The following is a 26,254-nucleotide window of genomic DNA, read 5'->3' on the forward strand; positions in this document are numbered from 1 at the left end:
TGGCAGCTCATGCAGTTATCAAACGCTAGAAAATCAATCTGGAAAGCATTTGATAAGATGAAGAGCAAATATTGGAGGGGTGAAAGTGATAAATACAACAAACAGTTGGCAAGAATGATAAAGACGTATTTTAGCCCTGACACATCAAAGTTCTTTTGCCTATTATTATGCCATTATTTGATTTAACTGATATGCAAAACATAAGATTTAAAGCAGAGAGATGTTGTATATTTCTTTTTATAATAAACTTCTGATAAAAGTACTTTTACGCCTGCTTTATGTTTTGAAACAACTGAAATGTTCCAGTTAGTGGAGAAAGACAGAAGCAATAAGTTTCACTCTGTCGTAAAAGTCCTTCAATGAAGAACAGAAATCAAAACTAACTGAAGTGTCTTCAGTAAAGTATCGTAAGTTTTGATGATTTTTCACCATTTGAGAGACCAAAACTGATCATTTATACCCCGAACTGGTGCTGAGAAAATAGTTTGTGCGTTAGATTCAACTAAGTTAGATTACTGATGCTCTATATGCAGCTACAGCTCACACAAGTAGAGTCATGCACAGGAATTGAATTAACACATCACTCAGGTTCTCACAACACTTCACTAGTTCCCTGTTCAATACAGAATCCCTTTCAAAATCCTATCAACAGTCCATAAAACACTTGATGGTTCAGCTCCTGAGCATACTTCTGACCTGCTCACAGACTACAACCCAATCCATCTCCTCGGGTCATCAGGTGGAGGTCTTCTGGCTGTTCAGTGAGGGAGTTTCAGTTCACTCCCTTCTCTCTGGAGCAAACTGCTTGTTGACCTGAGGTCCATTACTACTATCTGTACTTTTAAAATCAAACTCAAAACCCATCTGCTCTCTCAAGCATTTGAACCACTGTGTGAAAAGTTTAAAAGACACTTTTTAAAGCATAAAGCATTTGGTGTAAATAGTTACTTTATGTGTTTTTGTCTGTAAATGGAATCACTAGTGTTCTTGGTTGTATGTGCGGTTGTAGGTTTTTATTACATTTTCTCTATGCCTTTGGTGTTTGGTTGCAATGTGGTTTGTCTAATGTATGTTGTGTAGGCTTTAAATATTATGTTTTATCCAGAATTATTGAAGTGATTGTGAATTCTTATATTCCTATGTTTTACCGTCGCTATAAAGCAGATTGAGTCCACATGTTAAAAGGTGCTTTCTATAAAATCACTGTTGCTATTGCTAAAAATAAACATGATAAAGAGAGGCTCCCTTTTAAATTTCAATCATTTATGCAATAATATGTTATTAATAATCAAAATTATTTCAATGTAGCTATAGCTGTAACCCAGGGTTTCTCAAACTTTACCATGCCAAGGCCCTCCAATTATCTGAGGCCCCCACTTTGAAAACCACTACTCTAACCTACGGGCATTTGAGTAGTTAACTGGTTTCTGTAATAATTAAAAGTTAGAAACATTGAATCTACTAAGAAAATATATTATATGCTCCTTAAATGCAGTCGTACAGAGGATTTCAAGATTCAAGAAAGCTTTATTGCCAAGTGGACTTGCACACACAAGGAATTTGACGTGGTCAATGGAACACTGGTACTTAACAACAAGACAGTAAGGACTATAAATATATAAACCTGTAATAAACATAAATTCCAAACTTCTAAATAAAATTAAAAAACTATCTGTACAAAGAAAGGTAAAGAAGTACTTTTAAAGACATGAAATAAGTTAACTTAGCCTAAGCCAGAGTGCACATTTAGCAGATGAATATAATAATGAAATATGTTATGTGATAAACTACAATATTGCACATGGTTATGAGGTTATTTCAGTAATAAATGATCCAAATGTTCTTCTTGAGTGAAGAAATAACACCTGAAACTGTAGCGTGAGTATACTTCAAACTACTTAGAATTTCTAAGTGCTGGTAAATATTTGTGTGACTCTGACCTACACATGGGGCCAATTGTGTGAGGGGCTTCAGACGGTTCAGAAGAAAACAGCATCCTCTTGTGTTTAACAGACAGAGTCGCAACAGATGAGCACTTTCAGATTCAACTCTCAACTCAACTCAACTTTATTTATATAGCACCTTTCATACATAAAAACATGCAGCCCAAAGTGCTTCACAGAATAACAGAGAGACAGAATACAACAGCAATGGTAAAATTATAAAAGGCATGATTACAAATAAAATACTTAAAAATAAAATCAATGCAGCAAAATTAATAAAATAAGTAACAGTAAAAATAAGGTAGTTTTAACAAGATCAGATGAGTACAAGAAATAAATAGATAAATAAATAATTAAATAAGTTAAATAAATATTAAAGCAATGATTCAAATAATAATAATAATAATAATAATAATAATAATAATAATAATAATAATAATAATAATAATAATAATGATAATAATAATAATAATAATAATAATAATAATAATAATAATAATGATAATAATAATAATAATAATAATAATAATAATAATAATAATAATAATAATAATAATAATGCAGTCCATGGCTAAAAATAAAGACGTATCGTGTCAGTATACCTATAAAAAAAACTAAAAAACATCAAAATGATTGGATTGTATTTTATTTTACACCCTGAACCTCTTTATTATTTTTTGATATGACTGTTTTCAAAAAGTCAAGCTATTTGCCTGCAGAATGACAGACGTCTGTGATTGGCTCGATTTTAGAAATAGGGCGGGCTCATGAAACAGCATTGTCCAATAGAGTTTGAGCTCAATGCCTGACACCAAAAAAGTAAACAGACTTGTTTTGATCTGTCAGAAATCAAGAGGTTGTCTCTTCGCAGAGGTTTTGCTTTCATTTGGAGTATACAAACCGATTGAAACTGTTCTTTTTATGACGACAAAGAAGACATATGTCGCTCCGTTGATTTGTTTCAGCTTTTAGGTGTGTAAACGTTGTTTTTGTTAGCGTTGCATTAGCTAGCATACCAGCTGACGTTGATAAAGTAAGTTCACATTAGCTGACGGCTCGGTAGCTTTTTGACAGCTAGCAGGTGAAACGTGGGTGTGTGTGTATATCACTTAATGTTTGAACGTTTGTCTAATTGCTCCGTGGTTAAGACTATGCTGTGAATAACTTAAGATATAGCTGTAACATTACACTGACTGCGCATTGACATTTGGAGCAGCCTTTAGTAGCCGCTTGCTGCAGAGCCTTCCCCTCCTTTGTTGTGTTTTTCTCTCTATCAGTAAACACGATGTGGCTTCAGTTTGTAACACATATGTGAAAAGAGAGACTTGGTAGTATGCTAGCTTTAGACAGATTAAAGTGATGAAGCCTGAACATCGGTATCCTGCCATGGCTGACGATGGAGAGCTGAGTCTAATGGGAGGGCGCGCCGGTTCTTCAGGCCGCCTGGGCCGACAGATGTACAGAAGTTCAGCCCACTTCCGCAGCCTGCTGGACGGCCTGCTGGCTCTCAGACAGGGGGGCATCCTGTTTGATGTGGTGCTGCTGGTGGAGGGTCGACCCATCCAAGCCCACCGTATACTTCTGGCAGCCTCTTGCGACTACTTCAGGTACAACTCTTTGTAGGTCCCCTTGCAGCTGTACTTTCACTTTCTTTGTTACACTTGTATTTTCTTTCTTGCTATAGTAGAGATAAAGACACATTCAGTGCACAGGGAGTGGTCTTTTTTTTTTCTCCCTTTATGTACACAGTTAAGGTTAGTTCAGGTGCATGAAGATGGACAGTGGCCCTGAAGGACAAAACGAATTTACAAAGGATGAAACACTTTTACAAAGTTGGAGACAAATTTACAAACAACGGAACACTTTTACCATTTCTGAAACAAGTTAACACTTAATTTTTACGGAAAGGGAATGTACCAAATACCGGAAGTGATTGAGTGAGGGGTCATTTAGTTTGTTTTGATGGAGAGAAATCAAGATGGACATGGTTTACATATTAGGACATCCTCGGGTCTCAGAGAGAGGTGTCAGACCTCAGATGAAAAAGCATTATGTCTCCGGAAAAGCACTGTCATATCTCCGCAAAACCTTCATCATGTTTCAGAATTCAGATGAAACGGCCTCAGACCACATACCCTCAGGCTAAACGGAGTCAGGCTGAATGGAGTCAGACTTAACGGTAAAAGTGTTCCTTTGTTTTTAGAATTGTCTCCAACTTTGTAAAAGTGTTTAATCTTTTGTAAATTTGTTTTGTCCTTCAGGGCCACCGTAAGGATGGTATGTGTGCGGCACATGACAAAATTAAGGACAGGGGCAGGGTACAGTTTATGTGTTTTCTGTGGTTATCATTGTCATCATGTATGATCAGTATTGGTATGCTCATTGGCTTACTTTTGTGTTTGTGCTATTTTTGTGTTTACTTGTCCTCTTTCATAAAGACCTCAATTGTCATGAATGAAAAAAGAGGGGGAGGACTCAGGTGCAGATTCAAAACAAAAAGGATTTAATAAACTTGAACTGAGATAAAACAAAAACTCACTTCCAACAACAGAAACTCTGGAAACACCATCACTTGACACAGTCAAACACACATCACAAGCACAATGAACCGTCACAGAAGGGAGGAAACACGGAGACTAAATAGACACACTGGGTAACGAGTAAGGACACACAGGTGAGGACAACAAGGCACAGGTGAAGACAATCACAAAGGCAGGAAGAGACGGGGAGTAAAACTAAACTTTACAGATAAGAATATTCTACAAAATAAAACACTGAAAACCAACTCAAGACCACAGGAAATCAAAGACAGATACATAGACAAATACACATGAGTATACAAAAAAGCCAAACATATAACAAAAGGGAAATCAACTCATGAAACAAAATACCCTAGAATCTTAACACACCAGAGCAGAGACAAGATTAACCAAAAATTACCAACAGAAAACAAAAAACGATCAAAACGTGAAATCAATGAAACTTTAACTATTTGTGGACCACTTGACAATCACAGATGTTTACTTTCTCACTGGTAAATATTACAAGAGAGATGTGACTGGATAAGATTTATAAGGAAGAAATCAAAGTGTCAGCCTGCAAAGAAGCACCTGCTTCTTTTATTGAAGTGAAAGCTGCATTAGTGCTGAAAAAAATGTAAACATTTTAAATCCTGCATTAGAAGCTTTGCTTAATATATAGTACTGAAGTGTTGGTGTCAAATATTCTTAAAATACAAAGAATAAAAGTGCTTATCATGCACAAAAAGCCCAGGATAATACTCATCACATTTCAGGATTGTAATAAGAGATTCACTACTGTACGTCCGTAATGTTTCAGTTGGTTATCATGGAGCTAATTTCCCCTCATTAATGTTTGGATGATTGTGCCATTGGTTTGATCTTATTTTTGTATCAATGATCTGAGTCTTCAAAGTGCTTACTCACTAATGTTGTCAAATATATGTAGTGGAGCCTAAAGCATAGACTGTGTCATCGTAACAGATGTTTTCAGAGTAAAGGTGTGAAGTGTCATAAGATTGAAATACTAAGGTACAGTAAAAGTATCAGAGTCATGCTTGTATTTAAATATATTAATTCACATTCCATCCACCTCCTTAAAGGTAAAGTTCGTTATTTTGTTAGTGTGGTTGTATCAGATACTTGGCAATAGTATATGTTTTACCCACAGGGCATCACAGTCAGCTTGGACCTTTTGTTGAGCTAGTGGGCGGGGAACTGTGCGTCTGTCCTTTTGTACAGTCAGACGCATAAAATATCCCTAATACACAATTCCTCATTGTGGCGTAACAGACCCAAGCCATCCTTTGGGTAATCATATCACTGCAACAAGATGAGTCCCATGTCTTTATTAGGTCAGTACAGACGACTGACTTCTTCCTACTACAATCTGTAATCCTGGATTTCAAACAATAGAGGTTACCAAGCCAAAAACTACAAAATATGTTCTAGTGGAAGAGTCATAGTGACCTTCGTTCTCTGAGTCAAACAACTTTTACATAACGAAAATTACACTGCAGAGAGGCTACAGACAAACATGACTCAACTCAGTTTAATATCATTGTAATCAAAACATGTTTGTGTGATTCAGATTCAGACACATTCATACCTTGGATTGGAAACTCTTTATTATCCCAAAGGGGGAATTTGTTGTGCAACAGAAGTGCCCACAGGCGTCATATCACAACAGAGGGAAAACACATTATAAACAAAACATCATTTCATACGTGTCTAATTCAAACGCAGAACTCCCAGAGATATTAGACACAAGGTCCCATAGACCCTAGTAATTCTGTAATGGCAAAAAGTCCTACAGCTCGAGCCCAAGAGCTGATGGAACAATGATCCAAGACTTCTGTTTGATTTAGGAGTGAACCTCCTCTCTGGACAAATCTAAACTTTGCAGAGGCTGATTGCATCTTTAAGGATGGCTTGCACATCATGGACCTATGTAGGCCTATTGTAAAAGATATATATATATATGTATACAGTGGATAGCAAAAGTCTACAAATTCCTGTTAAAATGCCAGGTTTTGTGATGTAAAAGAAAGAGACCAAGATAAAGAATGAGACCAAGATAAATCATGTCAGAATTTTTCCACCTTTAATGTGACCTCCACTGTATACCATATATCATTGAATATACATTATAATTCTTAAGTTGATGTGACATAACAGTATTCACTTCACTGTTACGTTCACTTGTTTTTTGTTTGTTTTAGACAAACAGCTGCTGCGTACACTGTGCTGTTGACTAGAAATGAACACATCAGAAACTTTTTCCTTAAAAGTCATGGCTTGATTTATTATAGACAAAATTAATGTTAATCATTTCCTCCCTGCTGTGCATAACATCAACGTACATACTGAGCCTCTTTTGGCATTGCAATGATACCCTGTAATGTGAACTGGCTCTAATTACTCTGGCTGAGTTCATACAAACATTTAGCTCTTTGTTTAAAGTTGTGTTGACTGCTCTGCTTCACTCTGCTGCATCATTCCTTTTTTCTATCATTCAAGTCATTTGAGTATCGCAAGTTTTGTTGGTCACCTCACAGCTAACATCAGATAGGTAGTTTGTTTAGTTTGGCTTTAATATTTGATCGTTGGGGTAGCTGACCCCCAAAATCCACCCAGTCTACAGCTAGGAACCAGCTTCATGTCATGTCGGATGTGTGTCTCTACTGTGCATGACAGAAATATCTCAGTACACAGATATATTGGGAATTTTTATATTAGTGAATTTCAGTTTGACTAAAGCAACAAATGCTAAAAAATTCTCCATCTGTAGAGTTCCTCCTTTCAGCTCAGTCTTCCTCCTCAACAGCTAAAAGACCCACAGAGTTGATATTTTATACGTAGGTCTCTAGTTAATTGTATAGAGTGGAAGATTATGCCATTAAACCAGTTCCCTACTGTGTGTCTGTAACCAGTAATCCCTCTTTAATGCTCTAAGTATGTTGATATGAGGCACTTACTCTTTCTACTTTACAACAAAGGCTTAGTCAAAGTGTTTGTGTGATGTCTGTCCTCACTGTTGAGGTGAGGTCGCAGCTCAAAATATGTCTTTATTTTTGTTTAAGTGGTAAATAGGATTAAGAAACCTTTACAGACAGAAAGGTGGATATCATGCATCAAATGTACCCAGCAGGATTCAAACCGGAGCCATGTTGTTTGATTGTTATGTACTGTTTCATCACTGGGCCAGCAGGTTTATGCAGCTTAAGCCCTTTAATGAAATGTCATTGTTGTGTTGCATCACCAGGGGAATGTTTGCTGGAGGTCTCCGGGAGTCACAGCAAAAGGAGATCCCGATTCATGGAGTGTCTTATATGGCCATGAAGAAGATACTGGACTACATCTACACGTCACAGATTGAGTTGGACCTGGAGTGTGTGCAGGAGGTCCTGATAGCTGCCACACTAGTACAGGTGTGCTCCCTGATTGTTCTTTTGATACATCATGTGTGTGTTGTTTCTTCTCCTCAGCTAACCTCCGTCCTTTTGTGTATTAAAGCTCGAGATTGTCATCGGCTTCTGCTGTGATTTCCTTTTCTCCTGGCTGGACGAGGGCAACATTTTGGAAGTGCATAATCTCGCTGATGTCTACGGACTGCAACAGCTTAACGCCAGGGTCCAATCCTTCATCCTCAAGAACATCCAGACTTTGTCTCGAAACGAAGTGTACCGAAAACTGCCCCATGATCAGGTCTTCAGTGCTCTGAGCAGTGACGAACTGCAGGTGAGCAGTGAGAACGAGGTGTACGAGGCAGCTCTTCACTACCACTTCAGTCCTGAGCAGGTGGAAACTGACCAGGTGTACTTGCAGGTCAGTCACAAGGTGTGTCTACTTCTTTTACTCATCTCTTCAGCTCCATTAGATACACATCATAAACCTTGCTAGACCAGAGCTTGAACAGAGTGATTTAAGGATGTTGATAAGGGGTTGATGACAAAGAATATGTCAATAACAATGACATATTTGTTTATGAACATCCATTTCATGAATAGATGTACTGGCCTTTCACACAGCAGAAGTAGAAACAACAGCCAGATGGTCTACATTCTTTAAATGCATGTGAAATAAAAACCAAAGAGCATGTGAACTCTCCACTGGAGAGCAGAGCTGGAGCTGCCAGTAAACAGAGAGGATGCACAAGAGGGAACAAAAGAGCAGAGTCATGGGGCACAGAGGAGAGTGAACTCCTGTTACCCTTCAAAGATAAGAAAACTGTTCACCATAAAATAGAAACATTCATGTCCATTATTTGAATGTGAAAGGCAGCTCACCCAACACTGGTGTAGAAAAGCTGATTTGTAACATGAACCTGTTTTATTCTTTGTTTTGATTAACGGCTGTTTGTTTCTGAGCAGAGGAGGAAACCCCTGCGGACTTGGCTCCAAAAAAACCAAACCTTTTCTTTGATTTACTTTAACTTTACTTAATAAAATAAAGAAAAAATGTAAGATAAACAACTTCTGAGCATGGACTTAAACTATATTCTTTAGTTTAGGAAATCATAATTCATCAGATTAATTTTTTAAACTGGCCAAATAATTGAAAAATACACTGTGATGACAATATTTTTTTTAAATCTAGAGAAAACATGGTAATCATATTTTTACCCAGCCCTAAAAAGAATGACTGTCGGGCTGGAGATATACTGGCTTTTAACTACAAGTACTAATACTACTGCTGCCACGCATCCTCAGCATTGGTTTGGTGTGTCGGCTCTGCACAAAATCAAAAATTAACGTGGCTCGGGTAGCAGAATCCAAGAGGCATAGAGGATGTGATGATCAACACAGCAGCAGGGACAAAAATGCATGAATTTTTAAAGAAAAGCTGATGGACTGAGTCCACAGTTGTCCACATCTGTATGATGTGTCGGTGCCACTGCACAGCATCAAAATCAAAATAACTGGCAACAGATAAGTTAGATTTTATTTGTTGAACTGCAGAACTAATGAAAACAAGTCTGGGACTGATGCATCTGGGCGCGGAGGAGAACATTAGAAAGCTAAGCTGTCTCAAGAATGTATCACTCACCGGGCCACTGAGACACATAGTTAACATAACAGTAACCTCTGTGACTTCTGCCACATCTCCAGCCTCAATGATTCTTTCCTGCCCCGTTTACTGCTATATTTCTACACACACTCTACCAAAGCTCAACCTCTTTGATTGCTTAACTAATCACCTCTTTTTGTATCTTTCTGAATCAAAGGACAATCTGAAGATGCTCGAAGCCGTCCGTTTCTGCCTGATTGAGAAACAAGTGTTGCAGAGGCTCTATGGCAGACTGAGTCAGTGCCCCTTAAAGGACTATGTGTCAGCTGCCCTGCGGTACCACGAGCAGGAGATCTGGCAGCCCGTCCTGCAGAGTCCTCTCACACAGCCGCGCTCCACCTTCCACTGTATTCTGGGCTTCGGAGGGATGTTCACGTCCAACTCCCTCACAGACAATGAGCACTTGTTTCAGGTGTACCACCCGAGCTGGAGGGAGTGGCGGACGCTCACTGCAACTCACACCCCCAGAATGTCTAACCAGGGCATCGCCGTGCTCAACAACTTTGTGTATCTCATAGGAGGAGACAAGAACACCATCGGATTTCGTGCAGAGACTCGCTGCTGGAGGTGAGGTCTCAGCCTGATTGGTTTAAAATAGACATGCATGGTTCATGGATTTGAATAGTCTTCCATTCAGGTATGCTCACTTACTCAGCAATTTATCAGGTGAACATTTTCTTAACTTCTTTAAACGGCAACTGTTAGCGATGTTAAACCAATACACCAGTGCATCCCTACTGTATAAATGAGTAGGATTCAAAGCTGCAACCTCAGTGTCTGATTTACAACCATAAAGCCAAAATGACTGCATGTGCAGGTTTCATTCAACTGTGGCAAATGTAATCGCTCAGGGAGGGATTAAAAATTAACATTAAAACATTTTCTCTTTTTATTTAATTTTATACAAAAACTTAAAATTAAAAACAAACATAAACATAATCCGTTTATCACATAAAATATTTTATATCAAACCTAAATTTTGGTTTACGTTTGCATTTATATTGAACTTATTATTGTGTCATTATTTCAGAAATAAACCATTTCCTCAAAGTACTCTCATATGAGAAATAACATCCTACATGATAGTTAACTTTTCTGTTCCAGGGATTTTGTTTCAATAGATTGAAAAAGAGACATTTTAATGCATCAGATAACAAAATTCATTTGTTTACAGAAAACTTCATTTCTTTGATGATGAGTGTGGCCTATAGACTATATAAATAATGGATGTAGTATCCGTGACGTCACCCATAAGCTTCTGAAGTCGGCTGGAACCATATTTGATATGTAGAAGTCAACTTAACTTAAGTCAAGGTAAAGAGGCAGGCTTTGAGCCTCCTAGCCAACAGCACTTTAGAAATGACTCATCATGTCATCATACTTTGAAAAATGGAATAGAAAAAAAAAAGAATGACTCATCAGCACTTGTGTGCTCTAATAGCTTTATTACACTTTCATTAGTTTGTAGTTAATTCCATTTGATCCATAATTTCTGCACAGATGTTCTTCAGATGTTGATTGAATTTCAGAAAGTCATGTTTTCTCATTATAGTTTGATACTTGTCGTTTTTTCATAGATACGACCCTCGTCACAACAGCTGGTGCTCCATCCAGTCCCTGCAGCAGCAGCATGCTGATCACTGTGTGTGCGTGCTGAGCGGACACATTTATGCGATCGGAGGACGAGACTACAGCAACGAGCTGGACTCAGTGGAGCGATACGACCCACACACCAACAAGTGGGAGTTTGTGTCTCCTCTAAAGAGAGAGGTGAGAGGATTGACCGATGAAGCATTAACACAAGATAAATACATGTAATACTGCTACCATCCACATGATGGTGCTACATACTCGCCTGTGTACTATCGACGGGGACAACCCTTCACACATCAGGTATTCCCCATTCCTTGAGCTTCCTTTAATTTCATTCTGACCTCTCTGCCAGGTGTATGCCCACGCTGGAGCTGCGTCAGAGGGGAAGATGTACATCACTTGTGGGCGCAGAGGGGGTGCGTACCTCAGGGAGACATACTGTTTTGATCCTGTGGCCAATCACTGGACAGCCTGCTCTGAGGGGCCGGTGGAGCGGGCGTGGCATGGCATGGCTGCTGTTAATGGACGCATCTATGTGATTGGTGGGAGCAATGATGAGAGTCAATACCGGCGTGATGTCCTAAAGGTATGATGTCACAAGTTTGTTAAATGCAGTACTTTACATCGCTAATCAGTAATCTGAAATGTCATTGTGTTTAAAATGTGGCTTGATGCTTTCTTCCTATCATTTATTCAGTCATATTCAGTGTAGTGAAGTTCCCCAGCCTCTTTAAATCTCCTCACTCCTCTCTGTCCAGAAGACTAAAATATTCCACTTTTAACTGGTTTAAAACTTATACACACAAAATATTACCAACACATTATGAGGAGTAGAATATTCCCTGAAGTTGTTGGTGTCTGAGTAACTAAACAACAAACTTGTAACCTGTAACCCATCAAACACTTCTTGATGAGGACAGGCTGTCTGAAAGCTGTTGTCCCAACAATAAAATAAATTAAACCCCTAGAAAATAATCCAACTGTAAATTAAGTTTACTTTTGTCCTCTGTGTATTTTGTGCTTTGGATTCTGCATTTCAACCAAAAATCCATGTTCTTTGTTCCAATCAGTACCAAAACTGGCTTCAGGCAAAGGTAAAAAAAAAAGAAAAAAAACGTTATCAACTTAAAAATGATGGCTATTTTTGCTAGATTTGACTTTTTGGCTGTCCAGACTTAAATTAAAAAGGAGGAATGAACTATTGAGAATGTTTATCCAATTTAGAATACAATTCTTTCATGAACTCTGTACATTCAATTCATGAACAGAGGCTATAGTCCACAAAGCCCGGCTAAAATCTGTCCCTCAGCCCTTTGCTGCATGTCATCCCCCTCTCTCTCTCTTAACAGTGTCTCACTCTAGTCACTGTCCTGTCCTCTCAATAAAGGTATGAAAAAAGCCTCACCTCCTCTAAAGAGCAAAAAAACAGTTCTCGAAGTACCCCAAAGGTTCCTGCACTGCCCCTTGAGTAAACCTGCTTTGTTCTTTTGTATCTAGGACAGAACAGCATTGTATTTTCTCTCTAAAAAGCCAATAGTTATAAGTTCAAATATTAAGGTAAAGCAGCCAGATCAGACCCTTTGACATGCCTTTTATCTGTTGGAGGAACTTGTACTGAACAGAGAATAATTTGTCCTTTTTCCAGGTGGCCTGTTTTGACCCTGAAGTTAACTCCTGGTCCTTGGTGACCCCCCTCCCTGCCGGACACGGAGAACCAGGCGTAGCCATACTGGAGAGCAGAATCTACGTCCTGGGAGGACGCTCTCATGACAAAGGAAACAGGATGAAATACGTCCACGTCTACAACACTGACACAGATGAGTGGGAGAATGACAGCGACTTTAAGGAGCGGGTCTCTGGCCTAGCCGCCTGCGTCGTGCTGATGCCCCAAGCTGTGATCGCTCAGGCCAGGAGCTGGGAGCAGCGCTCCAAGGCATCATGGGAAGTTGTTGATATGGACAACTCAGAGGACTCAAGTGAGGACTGAAGTAGCCTCTTTGAACTGAATGTTTGAGTCATGGAGAGATTCATGCGTTTTCTTACACTGCATGTTGCATTTAGGTACCCTGGGGATACTTTTAGTCATTCTCGCACGTTGACCACTTTGAGTGCCTCTGAACCAAAGTGTCATTCAGGATGTTTGCACACTTTTGTTATTTTTCAGATGTCTTCTTAGATAATCGCACTCCTTCCATGAATCCCTGCCTGCTAAAAATGCTGAAGCTAACATTTTGAGCTGACCTCTCATAATGTCTCTGTTTGATTCACCTTGGAGAGGTGAAGAAGACTACTTTCTATGCAATAAAAGTAATTATGGTATCTTGAAGTGTTCCCTATGTTTTTTTCTTTTCATAACTTCTAATACTGGGTTTGGACTTCAGAGAGTAACGGGGAGAAGTTTGATCACTTTTTATGGTTTAGATCTCCATATTAGCATCCTCTGATTATACACACTGGACATCTCATCACATCCAAACTACTGAGTACTCATATTAAGTTTGAACATTGTGCCTTGTTTATGTTGCATCCTGAACTTTAACATGTGATCTGTTGTTTCAGTGGATACAGTGGATTCAGAAATGAGCCTTGGGTTTTGTGCCTCTGATATCCCTTGTTGAAATGATTTGTTTTGAGTACCTAAAGGATGAGGTCTGTGAACAATATATGAGCATCACGCCTGATGAAACCAAAACTATACTGTCAGTTTTTGGTGTCCTTTCATTTGACTCTTTTCTGTTTAATTTATTTTCATGACTCAACCCAAAGAGCGCTGTGAAGAGCAGGTTTAGGTTTCTTTTTTATTTCTTGGCTCCACTCTTTAGATTGTTGCCTCATCTTTTGGTTTAATGTGAAAGGTTTGATCACACACTCCTCTGTGTATCCTTTATTTCTGTCCTTAAAAAAAACACACAAGCCTGTAATAAGATGTGCTTTTCTTGACCATATAGGCAACTATGAGAAAACGTATACTGTATTAGAACACACTGTCACGCAGATATGCAAATTAGTATCCTGTTCAATCTTTTTGAAATTTAATAAATAGTAATATATATGACTTTTGTCGTGTGTTTGTGTATGTGTGTGTGTGTGCATCACCTGGGGTCAGGGTTGAAGAGATGGTTTGTTAACCTGTGGGGAGTCGTACAATCACAAATATAATCATACTGTGTTTAATATTAAGGCTGATAGATTTATTTATAAGCTTATTAAAGTTTTCAAAGTTTTTGATGTTTTGAGAGGAATTCTTGACACCGCTTCTGCTTCATGTCAGAATATATAGAGTAAGAGCAACTCTTCAATTTTCATGTGTGTAATTTCACAGTAATTCTCTCAACAGTTTCCCTAAACACGTGTTTGTTATTACGGGAAAACAAGCACCATAAACGATGATTAATAGCCACCTACTTTGAAAGTTAATTCATCTTTACAGCCGTTTAAGAATAAAAACTGAAACATGCTGGGTCTAGCTTCTCTAATTTGAGAAATGTGCTGCTTTTTGACATCTATGAGAGTAAATGAGAAGAAAACAAATGATTATCTAGAAGGACGTAAAACTGTTGAGAGCAATTATCACATAATGAACCTTTTTAATTGTAAAAAAATTTGAAAAAATTCTAGATGTTGTGGATTAACCAATCAGAAAAGAATCATTACTTTGAGTCCTAGAAAATAAAAACATCCTTGAGGGTTGAGTTTGTTTGGTTGGGATCATGAGCAGATGTTGATTTCCTTAAAAGAGCTACTCGATTGAAATAAAAAACAACATTTAAAAGCCCATCAAAGTCAGAGTCAGAGTAAACTGTCTTTATGAATGTTTTTAAAGTCATAAATGTGAAACAGGATCTCTTCCATCTTGTGTCCTCCTTTCCTGAAGTACAGTGAGTCGTGTCTGCTGCCCTTTATTCCTCCCTGTCTCTTCTAGTTCCTCTCCATTTGTTCCTCCGCTCCTCCAGCTTTATGAAGGCTGACTGCTGTTTTCCTCTTGGAGGCTGTTTCATCTACATCTGTTACCCCCCACCAGCCCTGAGTGAGTGCCCCCTCCCTGCTTTGTTTCACACCATCATGCCAGCCCCCATCATGTTGTCTGCTTGGCCCTGCTGACAGCAGCACTGGATGTCCAAGATCAACAATCTGCTGCTATTATGTGTCACTCCTTTCTTTCTGAAGCTGCAGGAGCACCTTGGGGATACTTCAGACATATGTCATGCACTTAAGCACGTCAGCAGCCTTTACGGGCCTCTGAGTGCAGGTCGATGTGCTGGTCTTTGCTGGACCATTACTACGGCAATTAACGGGCCTGAATCACCCATTGATGTAAAGCTATGCAGATTAATCCCAGAGGAGCTGTTGATGTGCGTTGAGGGAATTTTACTAAGTGCTCACTTTCATTTTTGTTTCTCCTGCTGTGTAGGGAGAGGGGGAGGCCCTCTGCCCGCTCATCAGGCAAAAATCACAGAGAACATATAGGGTCACCTGTGGACACAGATCCTGGCTCTTTTTCAGTCCAGTTAGAGAAGTTTGGTATTGAAAGTCATAAAGCATCAAGTTATAGGGGTAGCATCAATAAATAAATAAAAAACATAAATGTGAAGACTCAGGGTGGCTCCCAAATCCATTGTTTTAATTGTGCCAAGATGTGTTGGGGAGCATAATCAGGTATGAGATGTCAGCATAGAACAACAACCTCTCTGCACAGTTAATACCTGAGCTTGTTCTTTTAGTTCAGACTGCCATGAAGGTTAATAGGAGGTCTGAAAAGCTCTCTCTCTAGTCATTATATGAGCAGTCTATTCTTGGGTGGAGGACTTGAGATTTGTTTGATATCACTGTTGAGTCAGATTGGCATGTACAGCACTTGAGACAAGATAAGTAAGGTATGTTTCACAAGGAATTGAATAAAGTATAAAAAATGTCATATCGCAATATGTCATATCACAACATGTCATATTGCATCGTGTTGTTACGTATCGTATCGTATCGTATCGTATCGTATCGTATCGCATTGCATCATAGTGTGTTGTCACATCAGAATGTATCCTGTTCGTGTGATATCAAATTCCATTGTATCCTGCAAAAAAAGTTCCTCCCATTGTTTCAAAGGAGTAATCTGAATTTGGGTTTCACCTCCTTTATATTAAAATGGCAAACATTTTTTGTTATATTTTCAGCCTTAAGATAGCTACTGAACTTGTTCTATAAAATCTTTTAGACCTAGATAATCCTTTTAAGTCATTATCTTTCTGTTGCATCATAGCTGACGGACTAGTTAGAAAGAAATCCACACAATGTAATGCATTGTCAGTACAATCCTCAACAATACGGTGCAAGCTGTGAGCAAAAGCTAGTCAGTGAAAGTATTATGTGCCCACTTCCCCAGAATGATTTTTAATTTTCATTGTTTAAGGGGAAAAGATGGTAGATTTTATCTCCCAACACTTTTTCAGGGTTTGAACTTCATCACACATTGACCTTCTCACCCAGCAGTAAAGTAAAGATCTCTCAGTGCGTATCCTCATTAAAGTGAGTAAATTAACTGTGTGAAGCATACAGCTGAGAAAACCCAGTGAGGTCCAAGAAGCCCCAAAGATAATGAATCAAGCTGAATAAAATCCACACCACACCGGACTAGCTCCTCAAGGGTGACCCCTCCCCCTCCTCCCCTCTCCTCCCCCCTCCTCCCCCCTCCTCCCCTCTCCTCCCCCCTCCTCCCCTCTCCTCCCCCCTGAACTTTACAACAGTCATTAGCGGCTCATATCCACCCAGGGTGGAGGCGATGGGCCCTGCCTGTGTTTTTCAGCTGTGAAAAGGGGCAGACAGCCCCCGTTTTCATGCTTTTTAAGGCTCATTGAGATGCAGAATGAGAGTGGTGCAATGCTTTATGATGCTGGTGGGTAAACATCAGCAGGTGAGCCGCAGTCTCAGTAACACACAGTCTTTAATGCATGCTGGGCCTGTGGAAACTACAGAAGGCTGCTCATTAGATCAACAAAGAGGAAATACAAACAAACACAGGCAGAGGATGTACTGCTCATCAGGGCCGGCCGGGACAACGCATACAGATGTTCACACACAGACAAAGAGACATATCCTATACACTGCACACAATAATACCAATACAAACAGACAAAAAGAGGAACTAAAGACAGAAAGTTTGCAACTGACCTATGGCTGAAGTGCAAACAGAATGTTGGAGGTTAAAACATATGTAGAGACCTGTTTTAAGGCCAAAAGTAGGAGTGATATCTGTCATAAAGCCTTTACTTCTGCTTCAGTTGAAGCACATTGTCACGTTTTTCACTCTGTTATTGATCTCGCTCCACGCAGAGTGCACATGCATGCACAAGCAGGATATGAGCATGCATGAATGGAGAGATGTGAGAGTACAGAGTACTCCACACTGCAAGCAGTTGGTGGTTCACACTTTGCTCAAGAGCCCCTTGGCAGAGCACAGGAGGTGAACTGTAATCGCTCTAAAACCCAGTCCAGCCTTTATACTTTGGTCTGTACCTGGACCTGAACTGACCACCCTCCATTAACCAACCTGAGAGGTTTCATTTTAACCATATAGTCATATTTAAAGGTACAGGAAAGATTTTTTGGCTATAAAACAAGCTCATGTTGAACAAAAGAAAAAAAGACCATCAGCACAAGGACGGACTGAATTGTGGATATCGCCTAAAATGCAGTACCATGGTATCAGACAAGGCGATTTGTAGCACACTGCAGATACAAACGTATCCTATATTTTTTGTGGCAAAGATTGATTTTGTTGTTTAAAGAAAGTAGGCTGAAACTTTTTGTAAAGAACCTATATTTTCAGTAAAGACAATAATTTAGCCTCATCCACAGAGAGCACCATATTCAATGCAAACCACAAGGTACTTACTGGAGCTTTAAAGAAGTCAACATGTAGCTAAGCAAAAAATTAAATATACAAGATATATCTTCTTAAAGAATGTCCTGTTGTTCTCCCAGATAAAATGAATGTGCTTTAAGGAAAACATCATTAAACTGTGTAGCTTCAACGTTTTTATTTTTGATCACATCACAGTTCTAAGACAGACTTTAATTGCACACTTAAGTTTTATTCTATTCTTTTATAAAAATAATATTTACACTAGCAGATGAGATAAAATACAAAATAAATACACAACCTAACAATGAAACAGTCAGTCAACATGGAGTGGCACACTTAAATTTCAGTCTGGAGTTTGAGTCCTGTCGGTCAGCATCAGGCGGCTCCTTCAAGCAGCCTCTGTATTTCTGGACATGCATCCTTTAAGATTCATCAGCTGCAGCATCTCAAAAGTCCTCCTTCATCCCATCGTCCCTTCACCAGCAGGAATAAGAGAACAGTGGGTACTGACTCCACTCAGCAACGTTTCCATGGTGATAGCTGTGATGCACAGCCTGCGTGGTGTAATCAGCAGGCAGGTGATGAGGAGGGGGGTACTGGGCGGGTCCTGGGCCGCTCCACTGACCCAGGGTTTGCTCGGCTCCGTACGGGCTGTAGATGTGATGGCTGATAACTCCAGGTTTTCCGGCCTGGGCCATGCTCATGTTGAGAACCCCTGTGTAGTCCTGGGGGGCCGGGAGGTGCTGGGGGCCACAAGTTGACGGGCCGATCTCGTGCGTGCGGGGCTTTGAGGATTCATGATCTGGGACAGTGGCGATGTCAGGGACTCTGGACTCAAAGCTGCTGCGTCCTGATCCGCTGCTGCTACTTCCGATGCTGGAAGATGGAGAGGGAGACTTTCCGTACTCGTGGAACCTGAGGAGCATAAACAAAGATCAGTTTTGTGTCTCATGACAACACCATGCTCTCCTCTGTAAAGTGTTACTTTATCTGTGCTCACCTGTACGGCTGGTAGGAAGCAGCAGCAGGAACAAGCTGCTCTGTGTTGTACATGTCTCTGTGGTCGGCCCCTGCAGGAGACTCAGTCCTCACACCGTGCTCCCTCTCTGCAGCCCACGGAGAAGAACGCTCCTCTTTTACTGCTTCAGCGTCTTTTCTTTTGGGTAGGTCTCCTTCTTCTGGATCATAACCCTCATATTTACAGAAATCTGCAAAAACACAAATCAGGAGTTAGACTCAGAAGTCCAGGACGACACACAACAGACCAGCGAGAGGGTTTCAACATTGAAAAGTGTTACCTGGTGGACTTTCATCCTCCGAGTCCTGATTCAAAATGTCAGACATCCTGGATCGTTTCTCAAGACAGGCTGGAGATTTGTTTGCACGCCTGCAAGGACAAAAATCAGGTTCATTTAACATAAGTAAAACGTTATTCTTAATTCCAGTTGCAATTTTAGCCCCCCATTTAAAAATGTTGGGCCTAGCAAAGACCCTACAATTATTTTTTAAGAGATGTCCCTTTTACATTGAGTGAGTTTGAAATCTACGTATGCTATAAGCCCTTCACAAGCCAGAGTAATAATACGATTCCCACCTTTTCTTGTTGGTGCCTTCCTCCCGGAAACCTTTTGCAAATGGGTTGTGATCGATCTTTAGTTTTGTAATCTGTAGGTGGTAAAAAGAAAGACAGTTAATACCTAAATTATGTAAGATTTCCAACCTGCGTTTCACTTCTTTTTTGCTGTGATAGAGCCTTGCCTTGGTGTTCTGGTAGGCTGTGACTCCTGTGAAGGAAGTCTCAGGGAAGGAGAAGGTCTGGAAAACACTCCAGCGGGCACTGAACAGATCGTCAGCCTGGACAAGGTGGAAGCGCGGGTGGTAGCGATGCATGGAGTGCAAAATAATCTACAGAAAGAAAGAGAAAAATCTAATCAGAACACTTATTTACCAAACTCTGAGCACTTAACAGTTGTTACATCTTCACCAAGGACTTCAGTTTCTTTTCAGAGCAGAAGTATCATATCATTGTTGATAATCATTGTTGTTAAACAGCTCTATTGTTGTGCTCTCACTCACATGTCCGTGCTGGTCCAGCGTGTTGTTGGTGAGCTTGAGCTTCAGGAAGGAGACCGACTGCTTCATCCAGTGGCTCCCCGGGGCCGGAGAGTCCGGGTGGAGGTAGGTCCTGCAGGGAGGCTGGGGCTCTGCTTTCCCTGCCACCTCCCATTTCTCTTTATTCCACTGCAGGAAGGAGACAAATAGTTGGTCAATTTGTCAGAGAGAAAGGTGATTCACAGAATGAGCTTCATCATCTTCCTCCTTTCCTGGAGGAGGTGTGAGAGCAGGACGACAGAGTGGAGAGTCTGCTGGCCAGCACCACCCACAGAGAAAGGGGGTAGTACAGTGGGCCCTCAGCAGGGGATAAAAAAACAGGAAGAGATAGCACCCTTTGATGTATGATGTCAGGAGAGAGAGAGAGAGAGAGGGGGGGGGGTAAACAGGGGGGGTATAGTCTGGAGACCCCTTAAATAGATCTACATCCAAAGCCACGGCTGTGCTCAGTCAAGACTACTTTAAGTTGTGCACACTAAATATGATAAAGACTCTATAAATGCATGAGAGCCCATACCTTATATCTGAAACCATCTTCAGGTACCATGTCCACCATCAAGATGTACTTTGCACAAGGAATGAGGCCGGAAAGATTCACTTTACAGTGTGGGAACATCCTCCTAGAATGAACAGAAGGGACAAGATGAGTTTTCAGGAGAAAAAGATCTGAAAATGGAGATGCAGAGGGACAAACTTTGCAACTTTGCTTTCTTACCTGCCCGGTTTGGTAATTATCATCTCTGTCCCGATATCGTTGAAGGTCCTCCAGAGTTCAGGGTCCTCCAGAGTCATCCTGATGTTACCCTGAAGATAAGCGTCGGGTCCCGCGGCCATAGAGGAAGGAGGAGGGCCACTGAAGTTTGTCTTCAAGTCTGGAAGGGAGCAGAAGCATTGAGCACAAAATGCAACTCTTTCGGTCTTAAAGTCAAAAGTCTTTGGTGCATGAACTATTTAACAATTAGCATGCTCAGACAAAGATACATGTGGTTAGAAAAGCCTGATTGAAAACCTCTGAAATCAGTCACACTCACCTCTGATGGACTGCATGCTTCAGGTTCAGCAGTAGCACAGGAAAAGCTTGATAAAGGTGCATGCACTGGTGGCCGATAAGCAATCCAAGCACTGTGATATCCAACAAAATGTGCAGCTCAGATCTCCTAGTTTTCCGGCCACATGTGTAAAAAATATAGAAAGGTAGCTCGATCCAGCAGCAGGCAGTCAGTTCTACCAGAGTCCTGCAGGAAGAGGTGACCATGACTTTTAAGGGGACCCTCGGAGTGGGAGGGGTCAGGGGAGCCATTCTCAGGCTTTGAAGTGGCACAATGATGAGTCAGGTCTCTGCTGTGATTGGAGGCTGCTGGAAATCAAAGAGACTTGACAAAGTCTTGATACCGTCCCCACAGGAAGGGGGACGGAGGAAATGCATCTTTATTAACTGCTAAGAGACTTTAAAACAAATATGGACGCACTTCCCTGCCGCAGATCAGGGCAGCAGCGGCACCAGAACCTGTGTAAATATCATTCACACAGACATAAGCCCACACAAAACCAGCATTTAGACTGCTGGTGAGATTTGCTTGATACCCAATGTATAACATTTAACACAACAGATAGAAATACAAAGGATGTTTTAAACTGATGATAAGAAGATGCAAGAACTTGTTTCAATTTACAAACAACCAGGTGGTGGTAGACGGTAATACAGAGACACCCTGTTACAGGTAAAAGTCATGCACTGAAAATGTTACCCATGCAACAGAAAACTAAATTATTTAATCAAAATAGATTTAAAGTACCAAAAGTTGAAGTGCAGCTTTTACAAAATAGGCCATTTCAGGGAAATGGGCTTCATCATGTTGGATCATAACCTTGTTGCATTAATGTTTCAATACTTTAATGTTCTGTGTTTAAATGTGGTGCTAAATTCAATGTTTTAAAATACATTTATATTTGTACTTTACATACTCCAGGGTAGCTGTTTGGAGCAGTACACCCTTATTGAAATACTATTAATAATGTAATGTATTAATGGATGGTATTTTTTTCTCATGACTCCGAATCAGAATGTAGTTTAAACTAAAGCTGTGGACAGAAGTGGTGGAGAAAAAAATACACATTAGTCTTTCAGTAGTAATGTAGAAGTGTCACAACAAAGGCATTTCTGAGGAAAGCCCATACAAACCAAACATTTGCAGCAAGCATCAGTACTTAGTATCAGTACTACTGCACTCTTTCAAACATGAATTATTGCACTTGTAGTCATTTAAATGAATCAGAATGAGATAAAAAAAAAAAAAGATAATTAAAATGTTCCGACAACAAATCTATAAACTCGTTACACTTTTTCCACATCCTCAGCCTTGTCCATTTAGAGAAATGACTCAGTGGGAGGGAAACTCAGTGTAAACCCATAATGGTGTAATGACAACATGAACTCTTTCTGCAGGTAACTCTTACCTGAGGGCATATGCAGGCAGCAGTAATGTAAAGAGGGAGGGGGGGTTGTTGTGTATTGGGGTGTCTAGACAGGCCCATGCTCTGATAGATAATCTCATTAGGCCAGTTTCCCTTGAAGGGGACAGTTTCTGCATGTGGAGAAAGCCCCGTGTATAGGCAGGCAATTAACAGCCAGTTAGCACCACATGCCCAAGTCAGCTCTGAATGGGACAGGAGGGGTCTGGGAATAAAGACCTGCACCAACAATCACAAGCGTCCTCCCAGCATCCACATCCAGGCAGATGCACAACTCCGCCTGTTTGGTACCGTGTTTAACAGGCAAAACAAATGCTAAACACTGCAGGCATTAGCATTGAGGAACAAAATTCAACCATGAACATTTGAATTGAAGAAACATTCACATCTCTTTCAACCTTTCCTAGCATAAACACACCACTTCCACTTCCACTTCCACGTCTCATTGTATTCTCATTTCTGCGTGTTGCATACAATGCCTTCTGTGAGCTCGGCTCTCTGGCTTGAATGCACAAGGGCAGAATTTACCTGTGTGTTACCATATGGATATACCAACTAATCTAAGAGTCAAAGATGCTGCAGCCAAAACTGAAATCTAAAATGATCCTTATATGGACTGATCCAACTCTGACCATTCTTTCTGAATAGGATGAAGACTGGAGATCCCTAAATAGAAGAATAAAGTATGAAAGTGACCTAAAGAAGTGCAGAAAAAGAAGAAAAACTAATCTTACTAATTATTGAAATTACCTCCACAATCCACACCATGGAAATCTTTGCCAAATACAATTAATGTTCAAGAGTCTTAAAAGTAATTTGCAGCATTCCAACAGCCCTTAAACGCAGCACTCTGTAGAATCAGCATTTAAGTGTGCATAAAGAGACGTTCCCTCCTAAAAGTCCTCCCTGAGAAAATATTGACCCGCCTTTTAACACATCTGTGTGGGGTCGATGCAGAATAAAAAGGATAATAACACTCTGCTTGTAATGATGCACTTAAAGCTGCAGACATCTTTGCACAACTTGAATGCTAAATGCCCTGATGCAGCACTTCCTCCTTCCTGGTGGCACAGCATTGGCCTTGAGGAAGCGTGATGTGTTTCTATCCTCGACATGTGAAAACCAGTTGTTGAGGAGTTATTAATCACAGGTCCAGTGTGGCTGTCCTCACCTGGAGCGAGGCCAATAGGGATCCCTGCATTGGGATCTCCTTGAACTATTTTGGTGGGTCAGAAAGGTCATGCAGCTGTTTGAGAGTTCAGAGAAAAAGATTCTGCAGAAAAATGAAGATATTTTGATGATTAATTATTTGCAGGTTGTTTCAATTTTTGCAGCATGGTGTGTCAAAGTCAGAGCCAAGGTGTACATTTCAGCAGCAGCAGTGTCAATCTCATAATGGACTGGCTCTGGAGGTGGCAGGTGTGACTGGTAAAGGCTTCATGGATACACAGCCTGAGGGAAAAAGTGAGGGGCAGAAAGTTCCTGACAGTAAGCCTGAGGGAAGTTTGGACAGGGTGACACATGAGGGAGGTGATGTGGAGAAGACTTGAGGGACTGTCAAGCAAAAACATGGCATTAAATATATTTTTGGGATACATTTGGCCACCAGTATTTACCAAGACAGTTAGAGCTCATTTTAACTGATTGAATCCCCACATCTAAATTCTGATTCCACTTTGCTTACATCCCCAATCACCATGTTTTAGCAGTGATGTTCCACCTCCCAGGTGTCAGTCTTTGGCCATTTGCTTTAACTGCACAGATCCTCCTTGTGCTCCTCAGTTAACAGCTGCCAATATACAGCCAGGGCCTGGGGATCAGACGGCTCTCTAGCAGCCCAATAAAGAGACCCCGGAGTGGACTGACGAGAAATCTAACACCTTTCGCTCACATTAGCCATGCAGCATGCCCTTTTGATGCTTAATTGGCCACTTTGAGGGGTTTGTGGAGATAGCAGCACCGACGGCTGGAAACAACATAGGCTCACAGGGCAGAAATGCCATCACATGAAAACACAACAAGGTATATTATAATGTCACTTAATCTGATTGTAGATGCTGTGTTAAGAGCTCATCAGGGAACTTTTATCCAAAGGTGTACATGCAAATAATGTTGCAACTGAGGAAATCCTGTTTGTAACAAATAGCAGGCATGGAAGGTATTTCAAGAATAATAGAAAACATTACAAATTCAAACAGAAGAAAAGAGAAACGACAAAGCAAACTGTGACATATCCTGTTCTTATCCCAGCCCTGGCTCCAGAAAACCTGATCTCACACACACCAAACTGAGGCCTGCCACATTTGGTCACCTCATAAGAAAACAAACCTCAAATCTAGCTTGCCTGGCAAAGGGGGCAAATGACAACTTCACAGCACTTCATAAGAAACTCCTGGAAGTTGCTAATGAAGACTAATGACTTCCCTCGTGTCAGAGACTTCACACCACCGTGTACAAGCCCTTTGACCACAAAGTCAATGTGGTCGGCGGGGTGGTCTGCCAGCCGCAGCTCCTCTGAAAGCAGCATGGAGGCTATAAGAGATGATACTATTCCATGAAAGTTATCTTATATTTCACCCAATATAATCAAGGTTTATCAATAAAATGTCTTTCCTTTTTTTCCTGCTAAAATTTACCTTTAGACTAACCAGTGGTGCTAAAAGAGAGGGTTTCATTTTGGACAGATGGTAAAGGCCTTTGAGGAAAATGTGTGTATTTGTGCTAAATAAGTACATCCTGCAATGTACCGTTAGTTTGTTATTTTGTACCTTAGAAAAGTCAGTTTTATGGGTTAAATTATACATTTTAAAACATGTGTTTGTCAGCAGCCAATAAGAAACCAGGGTCCAACATTTGAGTGGGTATCTGATGAACTGTTTGTGGTTTCTCTCGCACAGGCCAAACAAATTCACTGAAAATACACTTGACTGTCAAAAAATGAGCTGTGACTGTTGCTGTTAAAATGTTGTGTGGTCTTGACTGGTGACAGAAATGATGTCGTGTGTGGCTATGTGGAAACGTCACCACTTCAAAGAGCATTCCATCAACAGCTTCTGACGGGTGTCATTCCTTGGAGCACTGCGACGTCTGGGCTCATCATGAATGCCCTGATGATTTCTTCAAATGGTATGCAAAAAAAAGACAATGCATGACAACAGAAGATCCCACATTTCATTTAAGCCGTGTATTTTAAATGATATTGGTCAATTCTAAATGTGATGTTCTTTATACTCGACATGTTTGAGCATGATGTTACCTGTATTTCTATTCATTGTGGTCACATTTTCACTGTTTTCTTGGAGTCTCATGGTCAATTATAAACAGTGAAAGTAATACACAGTTCACATGCTTATTACAGGCTTACCTTCATGCTGTAGTATTACTACAGTCCACACTATCACACCTCTCAGATTACTATAAATAAAGGTAAGTGCTACAGTTATATCTATTAAATCTTATAGAGTTTCGTCAGATGTGGCCAAATTTGTGGTAAAAAAAAGTTTCAATTACATGTGAGCTAAGTTATGAGGTCAGCCACGATATAATGCATTGATAGATAATTTCATCAATTAGCTTCTACTTTTGATTCAATTCACTTTTCATGAAATAGTAGGACTATTTTATTTCCTAATAATATTTCTTTATTAATTTAGCCCACTTATTATACAACTGAAATTCCATAAACGTTG

At 40.3% G+C, this 26,254-nt stretch overlaps 2 protein-coding genes across 3 annotated transcripts; one reads left to right on the forward strand and one right to left on the reverse strand.

The window, feature by feature from the left end:
• The first annotated feature begins 2,731 nt into the window (after positions 1–2,731).
• klhl22 (kelch-like family member 22) lies at positions 2,732–14,180 on the forward strand. 2 transcript variants are annotated; one of them, XM_034692788.1, is made up of 7 exons: positions 2,732–3,550; positions 7,728–7,893; positions 7,979–8,290; positions 9,690–10,099; positions 11,110–11,302; positions 11,478–11,711; positions 12,771–14,180. In XM_034692788.1, the coding sequence occupies exons 1-7, from the start codon at positions 3,303–3,305 to the stop codon at positions 13,110–13,112; spliced, it is 1,905 nt and encodes a 634-aa protein (XP_034548679.1). In that variant the 5' UTR covers positions 2,732–3,302; the 3' UTR covers positions 13,113–14,180. The 2 variants fall into 2 exon arrangements, with proteins under 2 accessions (XP_034548679.1, XP_034548678.1); XM_034692787.1 differs by having other exon boundaries at positions 2,754–3,550; positions 7,979–8,302.
• A 4,070-nt stretch (positions 14,181–18,250) lies between these two features.
• tbx16 (T-box transcription factor 16) lies at positions 18,251–21,501 on the reverse strand. The gene is made up of 9 exons (XM_034692528.1): positions 21,125–21,501; positions 20,809–20,965; positions 20,611–20,713; positions 20,058–20,222; positions 19,740–19,886; positions 19,576–19,646; positions 19,280–19,368; positions 18,982–19,189; positions 18,251–18,896 (listed from the first exon to the last, which is right to left on the reverse strand). The coding sequence occupies exons 1-9, from the start codon at positions 21,138–21,140 to the stop codon at positions 18,458–18,460; spliced, it is 1,395 nt and encodes a 464-aa protein (XP_034548419.1). The 5' UTR covers positions 21,141–21,501; the 3' UTR covers positions 18,251–18,457.
• Between the last annotated feature and the right edge of the window lie 4,753 nt (positions 21,502–26,254).

The sequence above is a fragment of the Notolabrus celidotus genome, chromosome 9 (genome assembly GCF_009762535.1).
Source record: "Notolabrus celidotus isolate fNotCel1 chromosome 9, fNotCel1.pri, whole genome shotgun sequence".
Lineage (NCBI taxonomy): Eukaryota > Metazoa > Chordata > Actinopteri > Labriformes > Labridae > Notolabrus > Notolabrus celidotus.

Bases quoted from the DNA above. Each gene is read 5' to 3' on its own strand.
- klhl22 (XM_034692787.1), top strand. From the start codon at position 3,303: ATGAAGCCTGAACATCGGTATCCTGCCATGGCTGACGATGGAGAGCTG. The intron at 3,551-7,727 runs GTACAACTCTTT...TTGCATCACCAG, and splicing joins GCCTCTTGCGACTACTTCAG to GGGAATGTTTGCTGGAGGTC. The intron at 8,303-9,689 runs GTGTGTCTACTT...TCTGAATCAAAG, and splicing joins ACTTGCAGGTCAGTCACAAG to GACAATCTGAAGATGCTCGA.
- tbx16 (XM_034692528.1), bottom strand. The intron at 20,714-20,808 runs GTAAGAAAGCAA...TGTTCATTCTAG, and splicing joins ATAATTACCAAACCGGGCAG to GAGGATGTTCCCACACTGTA. The intron at 20,223-20,610 runs GTATGGGCTCTC...TCCTTCCTGCAG, and splicing joins AAGATGGTTTCAGATATAAG to TGGAATAAAGAGAAATGGGA.